The sequence below is a fragment of the Aotus nancymaae genome, unplaced genomic scaffold (genome assembly GCF_030222135.1).
Source record: "Aotus nancymaae isolate 86718 unplaced genomic scaffold, 86718_ANA_hifiasm-v0.15.2.pri h1tg000008l, whole genome shotgun sequence".
Lineage (NCBI taxonomy): Eukaryota > Metazoa > Chordata > Mammalia > Primates > Aotidae > Aotus > Aotus nancymaae.
This window is the reverse complement of record NW_026988419.1, coordinates 59,715,091-59,741,371: the sequence shown is the minus strand read 5'-3', so window position 1 is coordinate 59,741,371 and position 26,281 is coordinate 59,715,091. Positions and strand designations below refer to the sequence as shown.

Sequence of the window (26,281 nt, the reverse complement as noted above, 5' to 3'; positions counted from 1 at the left end):
CCGGGAGGCTCTGGAAGCTGCCCCCAAAATTGAGGCCTGCTGTCTGGTTCTTTCCAGAGTAGAATTCTAACAGCTCCTGAAACACTCAAAAAGCAGCAGTTCCTGCTGGGTTTGGAGGTCTCACAACAGCTTTTACAACAACAAGACATTTTTGTGGGTACCATGATGCATATTTACTGAAGAGCTTGGGATGCCACGTGATACACAGCGTTAGTCAGTCATTAGTTCAGTAGCAAGGCAGATTAGACTATTGGCCAATTATGAGAAGTTAAATCCCTAAGAAAATGGGCAGAGAGACAGGAAAAAAAAAAATACACCCAGTCACACATGTGAAAATGCATCTTCTGTGTTCCTGGGAAAATTTGGGACTAAATCTCTTAGTTGATAATGCCTTCCATACACTGCCTTATTTTTCCTAAATGTAGCAGATATGCATTTTTTTTTTTCTTGAGACAGTGTTTCGCTGTTTCACCCAGGCTGGAGTGAAGTGGCACGATCTCGGCTCACTGCAACCTCTGTCTCCCAGGTTCAAACGTTTCTCCTGTCTCAGCCTCCCAAGTACCTGGGATTATAGGCACCCACCACCACACCCGGCTAATTTTTGTATTTTTAGTAGAGACGGGGTTTCACCATGTTGGCCAGGCCAGTCTCAAATTCTTGACCTCAGGTGATCCACCTGCCTCAGCCTCCCAAAGTGTTAGGATTACAGGCGTGAGCCACTGCATCCGGCCAGGTATGTACTTTTTAAGAGAAGTGTTATAGATGGCTGGACTGAAGGCAGGTAGCTGAGGGTTCACATTCATGGCCATTCTCTGTATATTGTATCTTCTATTTTTTCCCTCTGAAATCAGTTATATTTTAGTCTGTAGCTGTTTGTCCCAACAAAGCTACCTGGGAAGGTGATGAGACCATATTCTAGGATGAACCACAGAAGACATCAATTGACTAGTAAGGAACTGGATGAGTCCCAGAGGATGTTCCAGGTTTGTGGTGTGTACTAGCTGTGAATGGCTGGCTAGGGTCCAGACAAGAACCGGAACTAATGTGGTATGGAGAGAGGGCTGGCTGGGGTGTGGGGAGAAGCTTGAGGCAAATCATAAAAAAGAGCTGCTTCCACCCCCCACATGGACTGGGCCTCCCTGAGTTATAGCACTTACATCGACATGCAGCCAAAGGTTATATTTCTCACATATGTCTGCAATCTCTTGTATTGGATCAAATGCTCCATAAACCGTCGTGCCAGCAGTTGCATTGACATAAAAGGGAACATATCCCTACAAGGAAAGACAGATATAGGCTGATTAGTGTTTCTGACCTTTCTCATTTGCTGATTTCCACAGGAAGCAGAAGAATTGCGTAGCATTTATCTCTAACAGTAATTGGCAAAGCTTGAGTGTTACCAGATACTATGTCTAGTAGTATTTTGTTGGCTCATTCACTCATTCATTCATTTATTCAACCAATTTTTTTTTAGCGCCTTTTATGTGCCAGGCCCTGCTGTAGATGCTGGGGACTCAGCAGTGAGCACAACAGATGAAGAATTGTGTCATTGTGGAGTTTACATTTTAGTGGTAAGTGATAGATAATAAGCTAAATTAAATAAGCAAAATATATAATATGTTTGATAGCAATAAATTATATGGCAAAAAGTAAAGCAGGAAAGAGTAATAATAAGTGTTTGGAATGATGGCCAGGTAGTTCTGAATATCACGTGGGCATTATTCTTTTAAGGGGCTGTGTTGTTTTAAGTGAATTGATATAATAATTATACTGAAACATTGTGGGGTTTGATTATTTAAAACAGGTCTATACACTGTGAAAGCTGATACACTCACTAACAGTGGACATGGTGAAATGTTGACGTAAACAAAAAATATATGAAGGAATAGAGTAATAGATCTAAGACAAGCTTGGGGAAATCTGTGAGCCTTAAGCTTTTCTTTTTTTCTGAGACAGGGTCTTGCTCTGTCACCTAGGCTGGAGTGCATTGGCACGATCATGGCTTCTACCTCCCCAACTCAAGCAATCCTCCCACCTCACCTTTCTGAGTAGCTGGGACTACAGGTATGCACCACCATACTTGGCTATTTTAAAAACATTTTTGTAGAGATGTGGGTTACCCTATGTTGCCCAGGCTGGTTTTAAATTCCTGGGATCAAGGGATCCTTCTGCCTCGGCCTCCCAAAGTGCTGGGATTACAGGTGTGAGCCACAGCACCTGGCCTCTAAGGCTTCTTTGAAGCTCAGCTCTACCTCTGCTCCTTGCTCAGTCTTGACAACACTTAGATCCAACTCCTGTGGCAAGACCCCAGCAAACAACTACAATAAGAGAAGGAGGTGCAGGAATATAACCAAAACAACCATGTGTTGGTAAATGGCCTGACAGCTACCTGGCATTGACTTGTGGATACATCTGTTCTATGAGATTTTTTTTTTGTTTAATAGAGTTTGTTGAGGCTGGATTCACCAAATACCATGGGCCATCTACCAGGGCATGGAAGCACTTTGCTAAACAGAATCCTAAGCTAAAATGGCATTTGTTAAAATGAGATAATACCCAACAAGCAGCAAGTAAAAATTTCAATTAGGCTATATCTTCATGATGCTCAGGTAGCTGATTTTATTGAAGAACATCAAACCAATCACTTGGCACAATGAAGACAGGACAAACAGTTTAATGACTGCATTTTTCATTAAAAAAAAAACAGCCCTGATATTATATAGACATAGCTTTAAAATAAAATATTTTACAAGTTGGAAATAAGCACATATCTAAGAATAGAGTTTTAGAAACACAAGAAAATTGTCTCTTATCAAGGATATTTTTTGTGTAGGGCAGGAAGAAGGTATTTTTGAAAACGTGTTTTCAATGGTGTTTAGATGCACCACGGAGTACATACCTTCTGTTTGGCTTCAAGAATTTTTGCCTCAAAATCAGCTGGAATTATCTTCCCCCTATAATTGTTGGAAAAGGAGGGAAATTAAAATGAAGAATCAGTGAGATTGCACATGAAAAAAACTTTCGCAGCAGCAAAAAGCAATTTAATCGGATATTTTCAACAGACCATTAGCAGCTTGGCACACTGTATTGAGCCAGTCCTTAAGCACAATAAAACAAATTTAACAGATGAACACATTTAATACATCAAGAACCTAATATTCACTCTCCCCTGCCTACCTTTCATTGCACTTTATCAAAATCACATTGTCAGTTCCAAAGCCAAGTGCAGCCCCAGCTTTCTTTATGGAATAGTGACTCTGCAACAAACAGAGGCTCGAGGTTAGAAATTGGAGAGTCCCCTGAAAAACACCACGATTCATGAGGAAGCATCCCCGACTCACGTGTTCTGAAGTGAAGAGGACCAGTTTGGGCACAGCCGCCATGCCCTTTGTCTTAACTTCTGGGAAGTACTTGTAGCGAGCAGCCATGATGCTGTACATGTTGGATATGGCGCCCCCTGTCAGCAAGCGGACATATTGGGAGGTGTTGGGGCTCTTTCATTATTGTTTCTAAAAACGAACGCTGAGCTGGTGTCTCAAGAGACAAGGGAGGTCAGGAAGCGGAAGGATAATATCCTGATAGGTTTTGCTGGCTTCCCTATTGCTGGGGCTTCCCACTGGACCCTTTACCCTGGGAATACAAGTAGTCACACTTATTACCAAAGCTATCTAGGCAATTTGGCGGGAGGTAATTCATGTACTTCAGTGCCCTTTCCACCTGAAGTCTACACAGAAATATAAGAGGCAGCAGCAGCAGTGGCTGCAAAGGGATAAGTGAGTTATAACCTTCCTGCTTTACTTTCTGCTCAATGTCTTTACCGAGCAAAGATGTATCTGTTCCCTGAGTTCAGAAAGACAGAGAGAGAGTAATGGAGCCTACGGAAACAATGGCATTTCTTGGTTACCTGCCTAGGTGCTCTCTTCAGCCCAATTGAATTACTGAGTCATTTAGGAGAACTCTAAGTTTATTAAAATAAGAACAAACCCATGTTTACCTAAATAAAGACACAAGGAGAACTGACATAACTATGTATGTTCGGCCAACACAAACTAGTTAATTTTACATTAATCATCTGACAATTAAACTGGCAAATTTGTGGTCTGCTTCAATTACCTAGATAACTGCAATTCTTATTTCTTCTTTTTTCCTTGTATGCAATCACACTGTCTCTGACACCATCAGAATACCTATTCTTGTTTTAAAAATTCTTATTTTATCTACTTCAAACTACAGATTCAAGGTAGATATACTATTTTAGCTGAAATCAATCAACCAATTAATAATCTTGATTCACTGATCCCCAGCATAATCAAACTGCTGTTGACAGAATGGAGTTGTTTAATAGTGAGACCTTGTTTTTACAAAAGAAATTTAAAAACAGCTGGGCATGGTGCCACATGCCTATAGTCCCAGCTACTTGAGAAGCTGAAGCAGGAGGATTGCTTGAGCCCAGGAATTTGAGGCTGCAGTGAGCTAGGATCACACCACTGCACTCTAGCCTACGTGACAGACTAAGAACCTGTCTCAAAAAAATGGGATTCCTTAGCATGATCTAGACACAGCCTTTGTCAGTTTTTATGGATTTAGGCACAGCCTTCGTTAGTTCGTGCATATAGGACGTAGCACTTTTGCTAGCCTTCATCTTGAGAAAGATAGGAAGTCAGAGTATCCAAAAAAAATTTTAAGGCATTGTTCTTCCACAAACCGACTTCATATTTTGTATTCTCAAGAATCCCAAACCTTGAGAAGAGGAAGAGAAGAGAAACCTACCAGGAGAAAATATCCCATCACCATCTTTACTTGACCATCCAACTATCTCTCTCATCTTCTTAAGTGTTATTTGTTCCATGAGGACAAACACTGGTGCAATTTCATATGTAAACCTGGAAAGGTGGTAAGAAAAAGGATGAAAGAAAATAAAGAAGTCAAACCACTTATTTTAGGAGCATAGGATTGGTTTAGTATTTGTAGTTGGGTTCTTAAAAAAACTGTTCAAAACCACTAATATGATCCATTTCCTGGAAATGCATTAAGTCGCCGATCATAAAATGTCAGAAACTAGCCTGGGTTACTGAGAGAGGTGGTGGAAGTGCCAGCCCTGTGATACTTCACCAACAAAATAGATTCTTATCTGAATGGAATGTCTTAGGCATGGTCCACCCAGAGGAACAGAAGGAAAGAAAATGACTTTTCTGAGTCCCTTTTACCTCTAAGATTATAGGACAATGCAAATGTTAATTGAAAAAAGCATTCCAAGTTCTACATAAAATTGGTTTACAATTTTTTTTAAAAAAAACTGCCAGTTTTACACTTGTAGAATATATAAAAGCCAGAGCCAAAGTGTATCTTTTAAAGATAATGTAAACATCTGAAAGCTAACTGTGAAGATAATTGGAAATACTGACCCAAATTTTAAAGATCTCAATATAATTATCTACATGGTTTTTCTACTAATAATTCTCAAGGACAGCTATGTTTCTATAATTCTCTGAAGTCAGTATATGTCAAGAATAATTATAAGTGATGATTTTCTAATTACAAATTATAAATAACAACAAGATGGTCAACTGGCATACACAGCTAGCTGTGGGCATCAGTTATCTTGGCAGGTTACATTTGTCTTCTAACAAACTGATTTAAAAGTAGCAAGCCATGCTCTTTTCAAAGCAATTCAGTGCAGACGCACGGGCTGGTAGACTAGTCATTGAAACAAGATCATGAGACCAAATGTGGGGCCTAAGAAAAATCAAGGAAAATCTGTCCACAGACAAGTAAGTCAGAAAACAAAAAGATATTTACTAAGCTCTGAGGCTCTTTGTCTTTCTTGCTTTTGCTTGGCATTCTTCAGCGTTAGAGTCTGTAGGCTGGGCTCAGACCATTCTCACTGAAAAGAGATGCCTAGACTGACTCAGCCAAGTGACATGGGGAAGCTTTATCACTGGTTAGCGTGTTTCAGCCAAATGCTAATGTTGAAGACTAATAGGATTCTTTCTTGTTTAATGATTTAGAAAAGCTATTTGTAAGGATGAGATAACTATTGTTGTACATGAGACACACGTGAAGCTACTAAATTTTAATTGTGGATGAAAAAACCAGTCAAATTAATCACATGGAGGTAAAAGAAGACAAAAAAGATCCTGAAGGACCCTCAGATATGTTGGTAGAAGCATTTTGTTTCCAAAAAGAATATGTCCATTTTCCTTGGGAGGCGCCTGGAAATTTAGGAAGACCCTTGGAAACCATGTGTGCAGTTACCATCACCTCTGGAGGTCACAATCATGCTTTGGTTCTGCTCTGAGCCCCATCACCGTAGCAACCAACACTCCCTCATGTCTGATGGCCTGATAAAGGAAGAAGAAGAGAAGGATTCCTGGTTTAGCCTGTGCTGCTGAGTGTACCAAGAGGCAAACTCACGATGGGCTTCTAACCATTCTTGAACAAATGTGTTATTAACGGTTCCGCTGATTTTTGGAAATATTGAAATGGCCAAAATGTTTGCATGGTGGGGAGATACCGGGAGTAGTGTATGTGCTACAATCTCCCAGTGCCATATAAGAAAGTTCTCTGGGGTAAGGCAAGGGACAAACAAAATCACATACCATAATATCAGAACCATATCAAAGACTGGATGAAAGTTGACTTAGAGTCAAGTCAATGTTGTCCAGGCAGGAACCACAAAGACAAGGGAGAGGGATAGGGACTGAGTATCAGGCATAGGTCCAGCTCCATGCTTCATGATTCAAATCAAATTAGGCCCAAGGTTTGCATGAATTAGCCTCCTAAGGACCAGGAACATGGCCATTACTCTCAGGAGGAAGAGTCTAGAGAGTTTGATCATGAGACTAACTGATCTCATCTATTTCAGGTTCCGTATCTATGCCAGGTACCTGATTCTTAAACTTTCTTTTGGTTCTATTCAACAAATACTGAGTGACTATTCTCTGCCAGGTGACATCCTATGCACTAAGAAACTGAGATATTAGAAGATACCTTTCTCAACCTTGAGGAGGAATCCTACTAGGATGAATTCTTGGCCTTAGCTGTATCCTGTCTGATAGTCCCTGCCTGAGTCTAAAGGACCAGTTTTCCACTCTTTTCCTGACTCCTGAGCTTAGTCCTGACATGCTTTCCTGAAAGCTGGTATATCGGTCCATGGCTGCTGATCCACAGCCAGGCCTGGCAAATGGGCTAACATGGTGTTCTTCATTCCTGACACTTCTTCTGACCCTGCTGCCCCCTCCTGGGCCATGTTTACAATCTGTACAGCTGCCCCACAGCCTTAAAGAAGGCCTTGTAGTTCACCTAAAACAGTTTAAATTTTTTTTTCAATTTTTTTTTGCATTGTATATAGAGATGCAAGGTCTCACTATGTTGCCCAGGCTGGTCTTGAACTCTTGGCCTCAAGTGATCCTCCTGCCTTGGCCTCCCAAAATTCTGAGGTAACAGTCGTGAGCTACCATGCCCGGCAGTTCTTCACCTAATTGGGATCACAGACTTCTCTGGGAATCTTAGGAAATCTGCAGTTCCTCTCTCCAGGTAAAAACTGAAGATAGGCACATCATTTTGAATAGAACTATAGGAGATTCTTCTCTTGCAACCTGGACTCCAGGTTGGGTACACTTTCAGTAAATGACTGATGAAAGCAAATGAAGTCAAGAGATCAAAGGTCAAATATGAATTCAGAAGAAGCTGGTTAGATGCTAAAGTCAAAGTCTAAGATTACATTTCAGAGTTAGAACCAGAAACTAAACCTGCCAGAAGTTCTGGGTTGAAGCATAAGAATGCGAGATTGGAAGTAAGGATGTAAAACGGTAGGATGGTGGTGCTCATGGAGTGACACTAAAAGAGCATTTTGAGCATGTCTATATTCTGAGTAGGGAAGTGAGTCAGCCCTTTGTCAGGGGTTCAACTCACCTTCCCAGAGGGGTTCACTCAGAATGGAGGCAACTTGATTGTCAACAAGCTGTAGGTCCTATGTGGCAGAGTCTGCTTGTTGCTAGCCATATCAATTTTTCTTTGCTTTATTAAATTTTATTTAGGGTTGCAGTTCACTCTGACCAAAGACTGTATTTTCTACTCTTTTTTGGTGTGATCATGGACTAAGTTCTAGCTAAAGAGGCGTTATGGAAATGTGTGAGACTCTCAAGAAGGGTTTTAATTTTATTTTTAATCAGAAAGGAGTATGTCTCTTTTATCTGCCCTTCCTTCCTTTCTCCCTCCCTCCCTGCCTCCCTCCCTCCCTTCCTCTTTCCTTCCTTTCCCCTTCCTCCCTCCCTCCCTTCCTCCCTCCCTCCTTCTTTTCCCTTTCCTTCCTTCCTCCTTCCTTCCTTTCTCCTTCCTTCCTTTCTTCCTCCCTCCTTCCTTTCCCTTTCCTTCCTTCCTCCCTCCTTCCCTTCTTCCCTCTTTCCCTCCTTCCCTCCTTCCTCCCTTCCTCCCTTCCACACTTTCTCCCTCCCTCCCTCCTTTCTGAGTTCTAGAACAGAGGAGTGATGGCTGGAGCTCTAGCTGCCAGCCTGCACCATGATGCAACTTTCAGGATGGGAGCCATGTGCTACAATAGGGATTAGAAAGGCACACAAAATCTGGATCCCTGGTGACTGTCAAACTGGGAACTTCTTTAATGAGAGAAAGAAATAGTCTTCCATGCTGACTCTATCCTGATATTCCTCTCCTTACAGATGTGGCATAAAAGGTAACGTAGCTGAGGGGAGCTTAGGAAAACTCTCTGCTGTCCAGATGATGAGAGCCAGAAATAAAAGACTCAGGAGGGTCTCAAACAGCAACAGTGACCTGTGTGGTGGCTGCCTTTCCGAGGTGCACACACTGTAGCTTGTATACAGTAGGCACTTAGGACTGGAGCCATTTTTAGTCTTCAGAAGCACTCTGCAGGATGGATAATCTTATTCTCCATTTTCCTGATGAGGAAACTGAGGTTCAGAGAAATACAATAATTTTTTTTTAAGATCTCCCAGTTAGTGTGTTTCATCAGAATTCCAGGTCCTTTACATCCCAGCTGCTTTTCCATGACAAATGAGAACTGCTTACTGTGGGCTTCTCTCTAACAACCTGCCCAGTGGTGTACAATGATGAATAACCCCCATAGATAATTTCTCCTGGATATTTTCTAGAAAATAAAGTGCTAGATGCTTGAAATCATAACCTCATAGCAAAGGGTTGTGATAGATTTTGCCATTATGATTATGTATCGCCATCAGGTGTTGAGGGCAGGCTGTTGTTTACACTTGGGCCCTGCTCGACCTGCACAGTTATGCCTGGTGGCCCTGTGTTGGAGGAAAAGAGCTGTATGTGCCTTGGACAACTACACATTTGTAAAGTTTTCTTTGGATCTTCGTTGGGTCCTTGCTTGGAAGAAGAACATACTTCAAAGCTACGTGCAAAAGCAGGTGTAAAGGCACAAACATAGACTTCTATTTTTTTTTTTTTTTTTGAAATGGTGTCTCGCTCTGTCTCCCAGGCTGGAGTGCAGAGGCATAATCTCAGCTCACTGCAGCCTCCACCTCCCAGGCTCAAGTGATTCTCCTGCCTCAGCCTCCTGAGTAGCTGGGATTACAGGCGCCTGCCACCACGTCTGGCTAATTTTTGTGTTTTTAGTAGACATGGGTTTCACCATGTTGGCCAGGCTGGCCTTGAACACCTGAACTCAGGTGATCCACCCACCTTGGCCTCTCAAAGTGCTGGGATTACAGACGTGAGCCACTGCGCCTGACCTACGGTCTTTCTATTCTAATAGTCAGAGACCTTGCACTTTGCACTTGAGTCAGGTTATTCGATCATTCTTTTAAAGAAACTATACTGAGGAATATAGTTCTTATTCTCTATGTCAGGTGCCACCTGAACTCAATGAGAGTACAGGACCAAAAACCAGGCATTATCACTAAATAAATCCTGCACTGCCATAGAAAGATCCTTTTGCCATTCTTTCCCAAACTTATTTTGAACACTGTTTCCAACTGGAGACGGAGTTGTCACAAGGGAGCAAATTCTGCCTCAGCTCCTGACAGTGCTGCCACATTTCATGATCTTCCAGGGGAACTGGCTTAGAACAATTTCCAGTTAATAGTTATTACTTCTTCAGGCAATGCCTTGTCTCTAGAACTGACAGAAACTATTTTGCCATTTTAAATAACCTTCTCTATCGATCTGTTAGAATCGGATCATATTTTATAAATATCTACCATTCAGTACAGCTACAATTACTATGTGTCTTTAGTTAGATTGGCCTTGACCTCAGATGGCTGGGACACATTTTAGTGTTTTGCAGCCGAGCTAAGAGAAGAGTAAGGGACTTTGGTTTTATGAACACAAACCAAAAAAGGAGAATTTGTGGGATTTTTCTGGTTGAAGAATATCTGGTCATAAGTGGTTCAAAGGGAGGAGGTCCCTTATTTACCTTGAGATTGGAGATATATATATATATATATATATATATATATATATATATATATAGCAGCTGAGAGCCCTAAAGAACACACACTTAAAGGTGCTGAGTGAATTCAGTGCCTATATTAATATAGGTACTTGGACTTTAATAGATATGTATCTTTTACTCTATTTTTCTCACTTATATTCCAAATAGTTGAGTTAAAAACAACTATATTTCCTAATTTAAACCGTTCCTTAGTGTTAGATACTACAATTAAGCATTAGTGTCTTTTCCCAAGTTATAAGTAAGTCTACTGTGATGCCTGCGCTAGATGGTATATTTTTATCTCGAAAGTCACAATACAGGAAAGATTGCTAAATGGAGCTTTTTGTTTGAATTCCAAGCAACTGTATCTCTGACCTGAATTACTCTAGGCCCTTCCAAATCTCAGCGACCCAACATGGACACTCCGTGACGCTAACCATGACTTACGAGCAGGGAGCATGAAAACCATTTTAGTTTTTCAATCAGTTTAATCTTTTATGCTTTTTAGCACCAGAGACTTCACTTGTCACATTTGCTTTTTAAAATTTGTCACTGTTGTTTTAAATTAGCCAAGAAAACAGGAATCCTTAATTAATAGAAACTTTTCTGAATGTAGTTAAGTAGTTTGACTCACAGCATTAAACAGCTTTAGAATACATGTGGGTCACTTTATAATTTTAAATGCCCTTCAGGTTTTCTGACTGAGAGCAGTTTGTTTAAGAAAAATGGATAATTTATCTTCTATCTTGATATCAAATGAAATTTCTCCTTTTAAGCAGTACTACCCTTTCACCTAAATTCAGTTTTATAATCTACTTTTCTATGAACTTGTAAATTGCATTATTAAATTGAAAAATAGTTTATCAAGTATTTGCCATTAAAGCAGAACTGTGATAAACCTAAAGATTTTCAGAGAAAAAATGACCACGGCCACTTTAATAAAATAGCACCATTGAAATTGGACTTTTAAAGCAACAAGCCATAGTCACGCATCAGGGTTGCTTACATGAAAACGGTGTGTGGGACTTACATATTGGTATTGGCAGTTGATGTCAGCCATTCTCCGGCTAGACCAATGATATCCAATCCAGTGGAGAGCTGGTTGAAAAATCGAGGATGACCTAGAGAGGTAACAGAAAAGCATCAAGGCAAATGCAGATTTCTTAACCTATCTTCAAGGGAAACGGCCTGCCCCACTGGGTCACACTGATGGGGCTTCCATCCCAGTGATATGTCGAATAGGACTGCTCAAAGATACTGGAGAAGGAAGGGCAGGTTGACCCACCCTATACCAACCATTAGCATTCATGATGTCCCCCAAACTTCTATGTTTCTAAAGCATCGTGCTTTTAAATAATAATATCTAATATCATGAAACAAATCATGCTTTCCAGTGTTTTGTGTTTTGATGTGTTTTGCCAATATATATATAGTCAGGTGACCTTTAAATTAAATTTATGGCTGAGATGACCTAGCTCTCCTCTGTGAAATGGTCAGACACAGCCTATTTCACTCATTGAATTGTTGGTGAAATAATTATTTTTACTACGTAACTCTAAATCCCTGTGTAACCCACAGCATGCTTTAACAGACTTTGCTCTCAGCAAATTCAGGATTGTTGCCAAATTTTTGCCAACTTAGCATTCAATGGAAAATTCAACTCCACATCAGCAGGCTTGGCTCAGCTGTCAGGAAGGAGTCAACACAATAGATTATCTAGGGACATGTGGCTGGGAACTGGTGTTAGAAATATATGCTGACTGCTGTGTTTCCAGTGGAAATTGCCTTTGCCTCTGGGGGGAAAAAGCTGTCAGAGAGCTAGTGTTGGAATGTTCCTGGTCTAACTCTCCTCTCTGGGAATCTCTATGCTTCCCTAGATGTGATTCAGAACATCTGGACTATGATTCCTTATATCAGAAGATACCAACCTCTGCATCTTAAGAGACCTCACAAAATCATACTGATTTTTAGAGAAAAGTAAAAGAAGCATAACTAGTAAACTTAGTTTAAGTATGGGGCCAGATTCTAGGTACTCATGTGGAGTATCCTAAATAGTTAAATGATGCCATATTACTCTACTTTGGTCATTTCCAACAGAATCTATGAGATCTCCTGAAACAACACATTTTATTGAAAGCCATTAAAATATATAAGCAAGATCCATTTAAAAACTTTTAACAATAAACACTTCATTTTAAGACAAGACTGAATAGTAAATAAATGCAATCACACTATTTGATAATGTATCAAAACCACCCAGCTTGGCAGAGACCAAAGATGGACAAAGACAGAGAGATTAACACAAAGCAAAACAGTATCTGTTTGTCCACTAAAATATAAAGGACACAAAGTCCTCCAAAATTTGATTTTTAGCTTATGGTTACAACGTTATGTCCCCAGATCTTATATCTACCAGAATTTCTATTAAGTAACAAAATAGTTTACATTTCAATTTCAGTTCTCTATATGGGATGACAGTAACAGATGATAGATACAGTGCTGGGCCGCTCAAAGCCTAAATTCAGGTAGGCAGAGAGGGAAAGACTTATTTTTTAAAGTAAAGTTTTTCTACAAATAAACTACAAGAAAAAAAGAAGAGTTGGAGGGGGGAATCTCTTGATTAGGACACATGGCAATGAAATGCATGTAAGAGACTTATTTGGATCCTGATTCAAATGAGTTTAACAAAAGGAAAAGCTTTATGACATTCATGATACAATTGGAAATTTAAAAACTGACTAAATATTTCATTGTATCAAGGAGCTATAAATTTTGATTTTTTTTCAGGTATGACAATGACATTGTGGGTTTTCTTTTAAAGTTCTTAATGAATATTTGTGAATACACTAACGTGTTGGGGATTTGCTTTCATGTGATATAGGTGATGGAGGTACAGGTAACAGCTGATGATAGTTAAAGCAGGGCATTAAGTATGTAGGGTTCATTATAGGATTCTACTTTTGTATAAGTTTAAAATTATCCATAAGAAAAAGTTTCAAAAAAAGAGCAAAGAAGGGAGTCCAGCATACTACAAATCTCTCAAGTAGCTGCTGTGGCTGAAGGCTGACTAGTGCCTGTTAGTTCATAGAGAATCTCTATATGATAGTTGATTTTTCAAAAGAAGACTTTTGTTGATTTATAGAGAAATTTCTAAATGCCGTCATCACCTCTTCACAGACTATACTCGTATCAGTGTGTTTTCACTATTAAAACCCAATTCGTCATTTTGACTGAACGTTAATGCATTAATATCCTTTAAAAAATATTCTCTACTGTGTGTAGCTACCTGTGGGGTGTACCCTATTGATCTTGTGTCTAGGCTTAAACTCCACATCAGCAACCAGGAGCTGTTCTGACGTGGCAGCAACAGCATGCTTTTATCAGGGTCACATCCTGAGATGTAGCAGGTTTCACATTGCTTGGAAGACTGTGAACTCTGTAAAGGCAAATATCTGCCCCATGAAGCAACTCTGAGGAACAAAAATGAATGTTTGCAGGCTAAGTACCTAAGTGGGTTCATACACTGGACTAATAAAAGTCAGTGCTTTCTTTTTTTTTTTTTTAAACAGGGTCCTGCCGTCACCCAGGCTGGAGGGGTGCAGTGGCGCGATCTCGGCTCACTGCAACCTCCGCCTCCCAGGCTCAAGTTATCCTCCCACTTCAGCCTCCAGAGTAGCTGGGATCACAGGTGCATGCCACCACATCTGGCTAATTTTTGTATTTTTGGTAGAGATGGGGTTTTGCCCAGGCTAGTCTTGAACTCCTGAGCTCACATGATCCACCGGCCAGCCTGCTGATGTGATGGGATTACAGGTGTGAGCCACCTGGCCGGGCCTGTCCATGCTTTCTCTGACCACAAGATGCTTGAGTTTTGTAGATGATATTAGATGATACTATGACAGAATAATGTATTTTTATTTGAGGGACAATGCCATTCTGGGCTGCCATAATAAATGATGTCATTCCCATTTCTCTGAGAAAGTAGGCATAGAGCAACTGACAAAATTCAAAAAATCAGACCAAAGCAAGTCAAGCTAAACATATATGAGGAATTCTGACTCTTTTTAAAATGCAGCCAAATAACACTATTTGTTTTCCATCAGGAATAGATTAGTTAGTTGACCAAGATAAGAAGTAACTAAATGTAAATTGATAGAGTGCTTTTCTTTAAAAAAGCAAACCATGTGGACTTTGTACATATAATTGAGTCTTGTGTATCCAGCAGTGGTTTAATGAAGCTGCACTTATCCCGCTGGTGTTGGCAGACCTCAGCAGCTCTCTGGGATTCCTCATTTCAAAAAGTGTCTTTGGCCAGCATCATTATTTCATTATAACACTTTGTTTTTGACATCCAATAGTCTTACTCAGCTCTATCACCACCATCCTTCCAGTCTCAGTCTTAAATCTATCTTCAAATGACGAGGAAGAGTGAGAGGGAAAATGAAGGAGAAGGAGAGACAAAGAAGAAAAAAGAATTCGGGATGCCAGTGTGGCCTTGGGGCTTCCCCTGTGGTGGCAACGATGCTAGGGACTGTCTGTTCTTCTAGATCTTTCTGCCTGAGGGCTCAGGAAAGCCAGACTGTAATGTGGAGAGAGTTATAGGGAGAAGAAACCACTGCTTCATTCCCGGGCTTAGTCCACAGTCTGAGCTGTTTCTAAGCATTTCAGACAGAGGCCCCAAAGTCCTTGAATGTGAGGCAATTGGAAAGCAACTGCTTTGATGAAGATTGCTGATTAGAGAGGACTCCTGGAACATGAAAAGGAGGCGAAAGGACATCATCCTCAAGGACTCCCACTGGAAATAGAATTTGGTGACTCAGAGTGTCCTAAACTCCAGAAGTTGCAGCAGAATGAGAAGGGGTGTGTGTGTGTGTGTGTGTGTGTGTGTGTGTGTGTGTGTGTCTTTTTGGCCTAGCCAATAAAAGCTGTCATGGGTTAAATTGGGTTCAATTTAAGTGTGTTCAAGTCCTAATCCCTGTTTCCTGTGAATGTGACCTTATTTGGAAATTGCATCTTTGCGGATGTAATCATGTTAAGATGAGGTCATACTGGATTGGGGTGGGGCTTAATCCAACAACTGGCATTCTTATGAAGAAAGGGAAATTTGGACACACACAGGGAGAAGGCCATGTGAAGTGAAGGCAGAGGTTGGAGTGATGCATCTACAAGCCAACAAATGCCAAGGAACGTCCACAACCCCTGGAAACTGGTAGAGGCAAAGGGTGGATCCTCTCCAACAGCCATCAGAGAGAGCATAGCCGGCACCTTGATTTTAAATTCCAGCCTCCAGAACTGTGAGAGAACAAATTTCTATTGATTCGAGCCATCCAATTTGTAGTCATTTATAATGGCAGTCCTAGGAAACTAATATAGAAGGTCAGAGGAAATAGCCCAATTCTCCCCAGTGTCAGGGACAGGCAAGGGCAGGATTTATCAGAATGAAATAGATCTGAAAATAGAGACAAGAAAAGAAGCAGAGGATGGGTCATCCTGCTCTCTTTAGGTTGTGAATAGCCTAATCCAAGAATAAAAATTCTTTGTCTTTTTTTTTTTTTTTTGAGATAGGGTCTCGATCTGTTGCCCAGGCTGGAGTACAGTGGCATGATCTTGGTTCACTGCAGCCTCTGCCTCTTGGTCTCAGCCTCCTGAGTAGCTGAAATTACAAGTGTATGCCACCATGCCCAGATAATTTTATTGTACATAAACATAAATACATATATATAGTTGGTAGAGACAAGGTTTTACCATGTTGCACAGGCTGGTCTTGAACTCCTGAGCTCAAGTTTTCTGCCCATCTTGGCCTCCCAAAGTGCTGGGATTACAGGCATGAGCCATCATGCTTGGCCAGAATGAAAACTGTTTCTTTATACAGAACTTGACCTAGCACCATGTATCTGTATCTTTTTAATCTACTTTGACCATGATACATGCTGATAAACTTTTGCCTGGGTCAGAACCCTCCACCAACTGTTACTGCCCAAGCTTGTTCTTGTGCTCACTGGGCACTTTGCCACCTTCCCTCAACAGGGCTGTGTTTTTCTCTAACACAGGTTTGATATCCTCGCCACTGACAAAGGTGAGACAGAGGCCAAAGTTGCCACTACCTGTCTACCCGGCTCCCTTACCTGTGCGAACCCCATACTTCAAGGTGTCTCTGCAGTCAACCAGGATCTGCTCCAGGGACTCGGGGTGGTCAGAGAGCTCCAAGTTGAAGCCCTCCATGCCTTCCAGCAACTGGTGTGGGTGATGGAAGTCCAGCACCTTGGTCGAGCGATCAAATGTCTTGCGGACATAGTTAAGGAGTATGTCCACCACTTCCAGGAGGAACTGCACGGTTTGCTCCTCCCCATTCTTAGCTGGAAGCAGATCTGAATGGGGAAGAGCAATGAATGGTTATCACCTGACTCCTATCTAGATTTCTTCAGCCCAGAGACCCCCCAGATTAACCACGCTATCTTTATAGGACCTGATTTTACTCTGGAACATGTATGTGCACTGAGAATCTGGTATACTACATCCCCAGAAAAATGCACACATGCAGAAGTTTTGTGCATGCTTTCTGGGGGTTCATAGTCTTTCTGACACGATGCTCAGAGATGGAGTGAAGTGCTCCGAGAAGCCATGAACCACCTGTGACTGCAGTTGTCATTTGCAGGTTGAATGGACACCTGTGAGGAGTGTGATGGAGGGGGCATCTGTTGTGCTCCCCTGGGACCAGGCATGTCCCTGTCCATCTGGTTGGGTGTTCTGATGTGCTTGGTCTGTTGGCATCAGAGGGTAAGGCCTCTGTGGGAAGGGGCTGAGGTCACCCTGAAGAGGGTGGCCCTTGGCGGTATCCAGTTTCTTGGCGCTTGGCGGAAACTGGAGCTGGAATATGAGGCTCAAGAAGTGGGACAGGGAACCCCAGCCTCTTTCTTGACTTCATCCTTTTGGGCCTGGACTTCGAGATATCCAGAGAGGATTTTGGGTGACAGGCTCTGCAGTCATCAGGCTAGAGGTTAGGCGAGGAAAAAAGCTGTAGGGGCCCAATTCCGTAGCTCACAGGCAGGCTGTGCAGCTGTGCACGCTACTCTGTGACTTCCTGGGTTAGCTCCCAGGTTTTAGAGTCATCTTGTTTAACACTCTGGTCTGGCTTCCGTGGCCCTGTGGGGAATTCATGGAATGGGATGGCAGTGGATCTACCTGTGAGCTGTTTGGGAGAGATGGTAAAACACCTCCTGAGACCAGAGTTGTGTGGCGGCAGGGGTTAGGGAAAGGCCTCCGAAAGGGAGGCAGGTTCCAGGACACTCCTTGGTTGGGAGCCCCAGCATGCAACTTCCTGCTGTGTGATTGTGTGTGTGTGTGTGTGTGTGTGTGTGTGTGTGGCCAGTCTTGCAGCATAAATGCTATTAAGGAAATCATTAGATGTTCTTATATGTAAGGTTCCTTCGACTCTGAGAGTCTATGAATCCATATTTTTTCCCTCGAGTGTCTTTAGAGTTGACTTTTATTGACTGCCCTCATTCAGTTTCCAAAATGATGGAGACCCAGGCATCAGGGAGGGAGGGAGGGAGTCGATTATACTCCCACAAAGTCAGAAAAGCAGTTTCATGCAAGTGCAGAGAAAGTAATAACACTTATTGATAAAAGAGGTAAAATTGCAGGAAAAAGTCAAGAAACTCAAATAAGAAATCTACTGGCTAACCATCATTCTCAGCAAACTGACACAAGAACAGAAAACCACACACCGCATGTTCTCACTCATAAGTGGGAGTTGAACAACGAGAATACACGGACACAGGGAGGGGAACATCACACACTGGGGCCTGTCGAGGGGTGGGGGTCTAGGGGAGGGAGAGCATTAGGAGAAATACCTAATGTAGATGATGGGTTGATGGGTGCAGCAAACCACCATGGCACATGTGTAGCTATGTAACAAACTGCACGTTCTGCACATGTACCCCAGAACTTATGATAATAATAATAAAAGAAATCTACTGGCTAGCACTGGGGCAGGAGTCGGGCAGGGACTACCTCGAGCAAACAGGTTGGAGAAGTCCGTCTCTGTGCGCCGGAAGCGGCCATCCCGGTCGCTGTTTTCACAGGAAAGCAGGTTCTTGGAGGACTGCCTCTCCTTGAAGGCACTCACAAGGCGACTCTTCTCTTCCAGGCTGTTGGTCCTTTGCAAGAAGCCTATGGCACAAGAAGCTGGTCAGAGAGAGTGCTCCGAACTGCCAGCCCCTGAGGGTCAGCTGCGGGGTGAATTAACTCCCCAAGCAGGGTTCTTGTTCCTTCTGAGAAGAGAAGGGAGTGTCTGCATTTTAAATGTAGTGGCTCTGGCACTGCTCGCCTTCAGGCAGGGAGGGGGGCAGTGCCAAGTGTCATCAGTGGCAAAGACCCAGTCATGCAAGAGAGAACAACAGTAAGTGAAGCCCATTCTCCTCTCTGAATGTGACAGTGAACTCACAATTAAGTAAGTTGGACGGCTTCCACTCCAGTGACCAGCCCCAGGATGGGGCTTTAAAGGAGAAGACACAATCTGAGAAGATGGTGTCAGCACTGTTTATGGGCTGTATAACAAGAAGGAGGAGGGGAGAGAAGAGCAGAGGGAGGAGGAGAGGTGAGGACAGCTGAGGGAGGAGGGTGAGGATAGCAGAGGAAGAGGAGGGGAGAGGACAGTAGAGGGAGGAGAGTGAGGAAAGCAGACCGAGGAGGGCGAGGACTGCAGAGGGAGGAGGAGAGGTGAGGACAGCAGAGGAAGGAGGGTGAGGACAGCAGAGGGAGGAAGGTGAGGACAGCAGAGGGAGGAGGGTGAGGACAGCAGAGGGAGGAGGGTGAGGACAGCAGAGGGAGGAGGGTGAGGACAGCAGAGGGAGAGGAGGGGAGAGGACAGCAGAGGGAGGAGGAGAGGTGAGGACAGCAGAGGAAGGAGGGCAAGGACAGCAGAGGGAGAAGGGTGAGGACAGCAGAGGGAGGAGGGTGAGGACAGCAGAGGGAGAAGGGTGAGGACAGCAGAGGGAGGAGGGAGAGGACAGCAGAGGGAGGAGGGCAAGGACAGCAGAGGGAGGAAGGGAGAACAGCAGAGGGAGGAGGGGTGAGGAAAGCAGAGGGAAGAGGATGAGGACAGCAGAGGAGGAAGATGAGGACTGCAGAGGGAGAAGAGTGAAGACTGCAGAGGGAGGACAGCAGAAGGAGGAGGGGCAAGGACAGCAGAAGAAGTGAGGTCCAACACTGAGGATTAGAGCAGATACTTTCCTCCAGCACCAGCTAATGCTCACAGGGTTGAACATGAGTGGTATGTTTCTGAATGCAAACTTGAATGTGGCTTTTCTTGTACCACCCCCTCTCCTTGAATAAAGGTACTGGGAGACAAAGAAAGCTTCAATCTTCTGTGTGTTGCCATTTAATTCTACAAGCACTTATTGAGCACCTGTTGTACAAAAGCACTTTGCTAAGCATCTAGGCTGGGGGACCGATAAAGCTGAGTGGGACAGATCCCTGCCCTCCAGGAGCCTACAGCCTGGCAGATGGCAACCACGCTGGAATACAGATAGTCATCCAAGAACTCCACAGAGATGACTTCTGAACCCAGGGCAGGATTCTCAGCCCCTCACCTCTGCTCCTCGGAGGGAGTGGAAAGTTCTCCCACCTGAGGTGAGCAGGACAAACCTCCCCAGCAGCAAAGAGGGAAGGAGGGTTGAGCCAGAAGGGCAGGAGAACCCGGCAGCGCGGAGCACACTCCCCTCCTCATCTCCACAATCCCCTGCGGGCTCTGGTCCCGCATGTCTGCTCTTTCCTTTGGCTTCTCCTCCTTCAATTCAGCCTCAGTCTTAGCCCAAAATGCTACACACTGAAAAGAGGAAAAGGTTCTAAGCTTCTTGGTGGCTCCAAAGCTGTCTCTGTAAATGCCAAGATCCTTGGGGAGTCACACATGTCACAAGGCAGACTTGGAAGAAAGTCCTAAGAGGTGCAAAAAGGCAAATTAATCTGGAGAATTCAGCTTTGCTTCCCAGGACTACAATTCAATGGTGATGGGTAGGAGAAGGACGGATGCTGGGGAAGGCTGCGGTGATTAGAATCCTCCCACACAAGGGAGCCAGGGGCTATTTTTGGAGGGAAGACCGGGAAAGCAGACGCACTAGGCTTTTTGTTGTTCCCAGCACCTTTTACATTTATCACTAAAGCCCAAAAGGACATGAGACAGGGGACAAACACTGTAATAGAGCTCCACGCTTGGGTATAAAGATGGGGTTGTACCCTTTTCCATATCTCTTTGCCTACTTCCTGAATTCCTCCTCCAAGTCTTCAAAGTCCAGAACCAGGAGCCAGTGCTCACTGGCCAGAGGGATGCAGATCGGCTGGCGCCTGAACTCTGAGACTGCTCCCCTCGTCCCAGACCAAAGTGCTGTGGAATTTGCCAGACTTGAAAGACCAAACCCATGTGGCCTCATGCGGTGAGGTCCTACTCAGCTGAACTCCACTCTGTCATCCCTGACATCTGGTTAGGCTTCTGACTCACTTCGTGGGTCTCCTCACCTTGAAGCTCCTTCCTTCTGGGCAGCTGCAGGAAGTGGGACCCCAGTTTGTGGTTTTGACACAGGCTCTCCAATGATCACTATGACACAGATTTTTTTTTTTTTTTTTTTTTTTGAGACAGAGTCTTGCTCTGTTACCCAAGCTGGAGTGCGGTGGCGCAATCTCAGCTCACTGAAACCTCTGCCTCCTGGGTTCATGCGATTCTCCTGCCTCAGCCTCCTGAGTCGTTGGGATTACAGGCACGCGCCACCCCATCCAGCTAAGTTTTGTATTTTTAGTAGAGACGGGGTTTCATCATGTTGGTCAGGCTGGTCTCGAACTCCCAACTTCAGGTGATCCACCCACCTCGACCTCCCAAAATGCTGGGATTACAGGCAAGAGCCACCGTGCCTGGCCCTATGACACAGCTTTAAACCTGCATCCCATTCTTTGGGCTGCATTTCCAGTAATGTACTAGGAATCAGAATCCTCTCTAAATCCTGTAATTGTTTTAGGAATAGCACACTTACACTGCATCATAATTTATGTTAAAAACAATTAATTTGCCAATGTAAACATGTAATATATATTTTTGTTAAGGAAGGTGTCTGTTTTCTAAAATACTGGAATCCTCAGAAAGGTAGATGATCCGGATCTCCCCTGGCTCTGAGAGACCCTGAAAGGAACTGCTTCTCCAAGGACGGAGAGGTGGTGGATGACATGGAGGTCAGTGCCGTGACAATTTCCCTGGCTAGCAAGGGGTCCTGGAATCACAGGAACGAAGCAGACTGTACTCCCTCTTGCTCTACACCCCAGCTGCGAGGACCTGGTTTAAGCCTGTGGGTAACCGGTCACAGAGCTTTACATTCTTAGAGGCAAAGAGGAAGGCTGAGGAGAGGCAAAGCTGCGTTGTGTTTGGTTGGGTGCTAGCACTCCAGCCAGCCTCAAGGGGAGAAGAACAGGGGAGCCCAGTCACGACTCCACCTCTGAGCTGAGGGGAGCTCCTGCTGCAGGTTCCTCACCCTGCTGCCAAACTGAAAGGCTTATGGGGCCCAGCGAGAGAGAGTGTGTGTGTATGTGTGTGTGCATGTGTGCAGATGCATGTGCAGCTAGAAAGCACCTGGCTCCAGCCAGTTGTTGCCAAGTGGGGCTTTGAGCTGTCTATGGCATAAGCACCTTCGGCCAACAGGGCACGTGGGAGCTGACGCCCAGCACATTCTCTGTTCACCAAGCTATGGCATGCAATTGCAAATGCATAGACGGAGGGGCTCTTTTTCTGTTTTTTTTTGTTTTGTTTTGTTTTGCTTTGCTTTTTTTCTCTCTCTTTTTTTTTTTGAGACGGGGGTCACACTCTATTGCTATTGTCCAGACTGGACTGTAGTAGCGCTATTGTAATTCATTGTAATCTCAAACTCCTGGGCTCAAGCAATCCTCCTGCCTCATCCTCCTGAGTAGCTAGGACTGCAGGCATGTGGCCACCACACCTGGCTAATATTTTTAAAAAGTCTTTGTAGAGATGGGGTCTCCCTATGTTGCTCAGGCTGGTCTCAAACTCCTGGCCTCACCTTGGCCTCCCAAAAGTGTTAGGATTACAGATGTGAGCCACCATGGCCTCTTTTTCTAATTTTCATAGGCTAACGGCACCTGCCATGTTTTCCCCCATTTCCTACCCCGCCCATTTTTTTCAAGATAAACCAGAAAAAGAGAACACTTGAAATGTCTCTATTTTTAAGGTTTGTCAATTGATACAAAATTACACACACACACACACACACACACACACACACACGCACCCAGTGTAGGCTAAATAAAACAGCTCAGGGACTATAACTGGCAGCAAGAGATAAGTGACAGAAACCCAAGGACACCCTGGGAAGTTAGCAGAGCCCAGAGCCAGAACTTAGGGATCCCTTCAGCTCTTCGTATTTAGGTCATGCCACCATGCCTGCAGCCACTCTCCAGCTCTTGGCAAGGCCATGGCTTTTTTCTAGCTGATTATGCTCCCCTGGGGGATTCTGCCTCCAGAGCTAAGGGTACCTACCACTAGTGGGGCCCAGGGCCTTCCTTGCAGCTTCATTCTGTGGCTTTGGGGGAAGAGCAGGGGGAGAGTGGGTGGGGGTGGAATTTTGGCAAGCCACTAAGGTTGCTTCTGGGAGTCATCCAGGGCAATGGATTTGGAAATGGGAAGAGGACCGTGAATTCCTCTGCTCTCTTAATGTGAAAGGTCAAACCAACCTCGATGGTGTCAAGTCAAGAAGGGACCCTCCAGGTCCATCCCTCCAGGGATGATGGTGTGTGTGTGTGTGTGTGTGTGTGTAGGTGGGCAAGGAGCTGTGGACCCAGAGCCAACACCAAAGACCACAGTCTGTCTCCACTAGATTAAAATGGAAAGCCAAACAGTTGTCTCACGGTGTGGAAAATAAATCCTCTTGGTGTTTTGTTTTCTTTCAGAATCAAACCTAATGGAAAGCCTCCCAACCTGTGGCCCCAAAACCAGAGCATTTTATTCCAAGGCAATTTCTCCTCAACAGACTACCTTGGGTTGGGGGGAGCAGAAACAGGGAGTAAACTGAGGACTGTAGCCCCCAGGAGCTCTCCCTCCTGGCTGTGGCTGACAGTGGGGGAGGTGGGCTGACAGTGGGGGAGTGAGGCCAACTCCAGGTTCCCTATTTTCGGACCCTGCAAAGCCCCACTCTTCCCCACCTCTACCCTTTCTGAACACGTCGGGTCTGTCCCCCTAAGAAGCACTTAGACCTTTTATTCCCGCGGAAGTGGAGCGCCTGCAGCCGGAGACGCAGGGGACAGCAGGGGACAGGTTGGGGGTGAATGAGGGCTGCCTCCACCCTCGGCAGGCCGGGCGCCGCGGGTAAGGAGCCCTCACCCAGAACCTGCCCCAGCCCAGTGCTTGGCTGTGGCGGGCGCCCAGGGCTCGCTTGCTTCTGTCTGCCCGGCTGCATGACAATGACGGCTGCCGAAGCCGAGCGCCGCCGAAGGGACCTGGCGCGAAACGGGCCATTAAGTCCAGAATGGCGGCAGGGTGGGGGGTGGAGGTGGGGTTGGGTGTGGGACGGGGCTATTTATAGAACAAAGCTCTGCGGCTGCCGGCTACCCCCGCGCAGGGACGCGGCCCTGGCCTTGCCCCCACGGGCGTCGCGCGCTGGGGAGAAGGCCAAATCCCCAGGCCGCCCGGCGGCAGGGCTGGACTTTCGGTGGAAAATGGCTAGGTCTAGGAATTGAGCGCCCCTTCCTCAGTAAACGCCGAGTCCCAAGGTCTAGAGGACAGAGCCCCAGAAACGCAGGGAGGGCGCGGCGCGGCCAAGCGGAAAAGGGAGTGGTTCCCCAAAGCCGCTAAATAGCCCCTCTCTGCACTGACTGCAAACTGCCACCCTTCTCTCCCCAGGACCCAGGGAGGCTGGGAAGATCAGGTGCAGAGAGGACCCGGGCAGCGGGCGGCTCTCGGCGCTCCCGGGCTGGGGTGGGAGTGCGGGCGTGTCCCGCGCCTGCTCCGCCGCTATCTCCAGCGCGCAGCAGCTGACGGATGGCTCTTTAATAAGCCCCTCGTTAATCTTCCCCCGCCTCTCCATCCTCTGCCCCGGGACATCCGTATTTTCTGGCCCGATAAGGCTAGAGAATTTTAGACGGTGAAATGCAGCAAGGAAAGCAAGTCCTCATTGTTCAGCTGGAGCCACTCAGCTGTGTCCCATCGAACAAATCTCCCTTTTCCCTTTAAAAAAATTACATCCCTTGGGCGTTTTCGTTTCAGACCCTCGCTTCTCCAGAGAGCAGTTCTTTCTCCTCTCCAGCTCCCCGATCTATTTTCTTCCTTCCCGGCAAATCTTGTCCGACACTGCCCGGTCCTCTCTCCCCCTGCAGCTCCCCGTCCCTCCTTGTCCCCATTCCCTTCTCCCCTCGCCTTCAAGGATGCGCCGGGCAAACCCTCGCGCCTCTCCTAGGCAGGCAGAGGGCTGCAGGCAATCCTTTTCTTTAGCCTCCGAGGCCCCAAAGAAAGAAACCTGAATCCCTTATGACATCTCAGGGCAAAACCCCTGTAGCTGGAGAGGTCACTTTCAATGCGACCCGACCGCGGGTGGAGGTGGGGATGAGGGGTAGGCGATGTTAAGGGGATGGGGGAGGCGTATCAGCTACAGCTTTAGGCAGATACCGCGCCTTTGGTCTGCTCCCCAGGAAGCTAGACCAGTTCATCTTTCTATGCGACCTAAGGGACGCATGGACAGAGTGCACGGCACCGGGTGGGAGCTGCCTGCGCGCGGGGCTAGGAGAGCGGGGTTGCCGCGCGGGGGCGCTTTCCTCCAGCTTCTGCGCCCAGGCAGGACACCCAGCGTTTGCTCCGCGGGGTCTTGGGGGTTGGGGACTCCAGAGGAAAAGACCCCTGGGGACCGTGTCTGGCGAGGGAAAAGGAGGGTCGGGGTCGGTAGGGGAGCGTCTTCGCCGGCTGTCCTGGCTGTAATTACATTAGAAAATCAGATCCAAGAGCCAGGATCCCCCTCCGCTTACGTCCCAGTCTCCCAAGCCCAAAAGGTCCGCGCCCCGCGCTGCCTCCCCCGGACCCCAGCGGGCCCTGTCACTTACCGCAGATCTTGAGCCCCAGTTTTCTGGTGCATCCATGGGCCACGCCGCACCAGGTATCGTACGCTAGGACGAGAGAGAGGGAGAGAGGTGCGGTCAGGGAGGCTCCCACCGCGGGGAACTGGGTGGAGGGCAATGGTTTTCTTGGGGGAGGATGAGGTCTTTGCCAGAGCTCTTCATTAAAAGCTCTTTCCTGAAAGAAGCTAGGAACCAAATCTGTGAGCCGACAGGCAGACTCGTACCCTCCGAGCCGCCCCCCCCACCCCCGTCCTGGCTTCACATATAGAACGGTGTCTCTGAAAGGCGGGGCACCCAGCGCCCCACCGGGTCCCCAAGTGGCCCCCGCCTGGCAGCCCCGGAGGTGGGGTCGGAGTTGGGTGAAGGCTGACCCATGCGCAAAGGGCCAGGCTCCGATCAAGCTGCCCAACACCCACCTGCCAGGCCCCGCAGACTCGAAGGGCGACCACATCAGCCCAGAAAGGGAACACAGGCATCTGGGACCAAAACGTCTCATAATTTCTTGGCGGGTCTCCAGCCTAGTGGCAGCTTAAAATAAACTAGCATGAAATGGGGTCGCAGAAGAGTTCAAGAATTAATTGGGTGAAAAATAGTATTTGACTAGATGATCGGGCTCGCATGGCTGCTCTTCAGTCAGCCTGGGGAGTGGGGAAGACAACAGTGCGCCTCGGGTCCTCATCCCTAGCCCCCTCTTCCTAACCTGCCTCTCATTAACCCTTCCCTCTGACATCTTTGGTCTGGAGCAGGCAAAGG

General features: G+C 45.6%; 1 protein-coding gene across 2 annotated transcripts in view; it reads right to left on the bottom strand.

Annotated features, from left to right (window-relative positions):
- GAD1 (glutamate decarboxylase 1) overlaps positions 1–26,281 on the bottom strand; it is a 75,656-nt gene that overhangs the window by 12,854 nt on the left and 36,521 nt on the right. For both annotated transcript variants that reach the window (XM_021668989.2, XM_064373367.1), the window contains 9 exons: positions 25,514–25,576; positions 18,443–18,601; positions 16,555–16,797; positions 11,460–11,550; positions 4,771–4,883; positions 3,342–3,457; positions 3,178–3,257; positions 2,900–2,954; positions 1,158–1,274 (listed from right to left, as the gene is read on the bottom strand). In XM_021668989.2, coding sequence (XP_021524664.2) covers positions 1,158–1,274; positions 2,900–2,954; positions 3,178–3,257; positions 3,342–3,457; positions 4,771–4,883; positions 11,460–11,550; positions 16,555–16,797; positions 18,443–18,601; positions 25,514–25,576 — 1,037 coding nt within the window. The remainder of the gene's footprint in view (positions 1–1,157; positions 1,275–2,899; positions 2,955–3,177; positions 3,258–3,341; positions 3,458–4,770; positions 4,884–11,459; positions 11,551–16,554; positions 16,798–18,442; positions 18,602–25,513; positions 25,577–26,281) is intronic.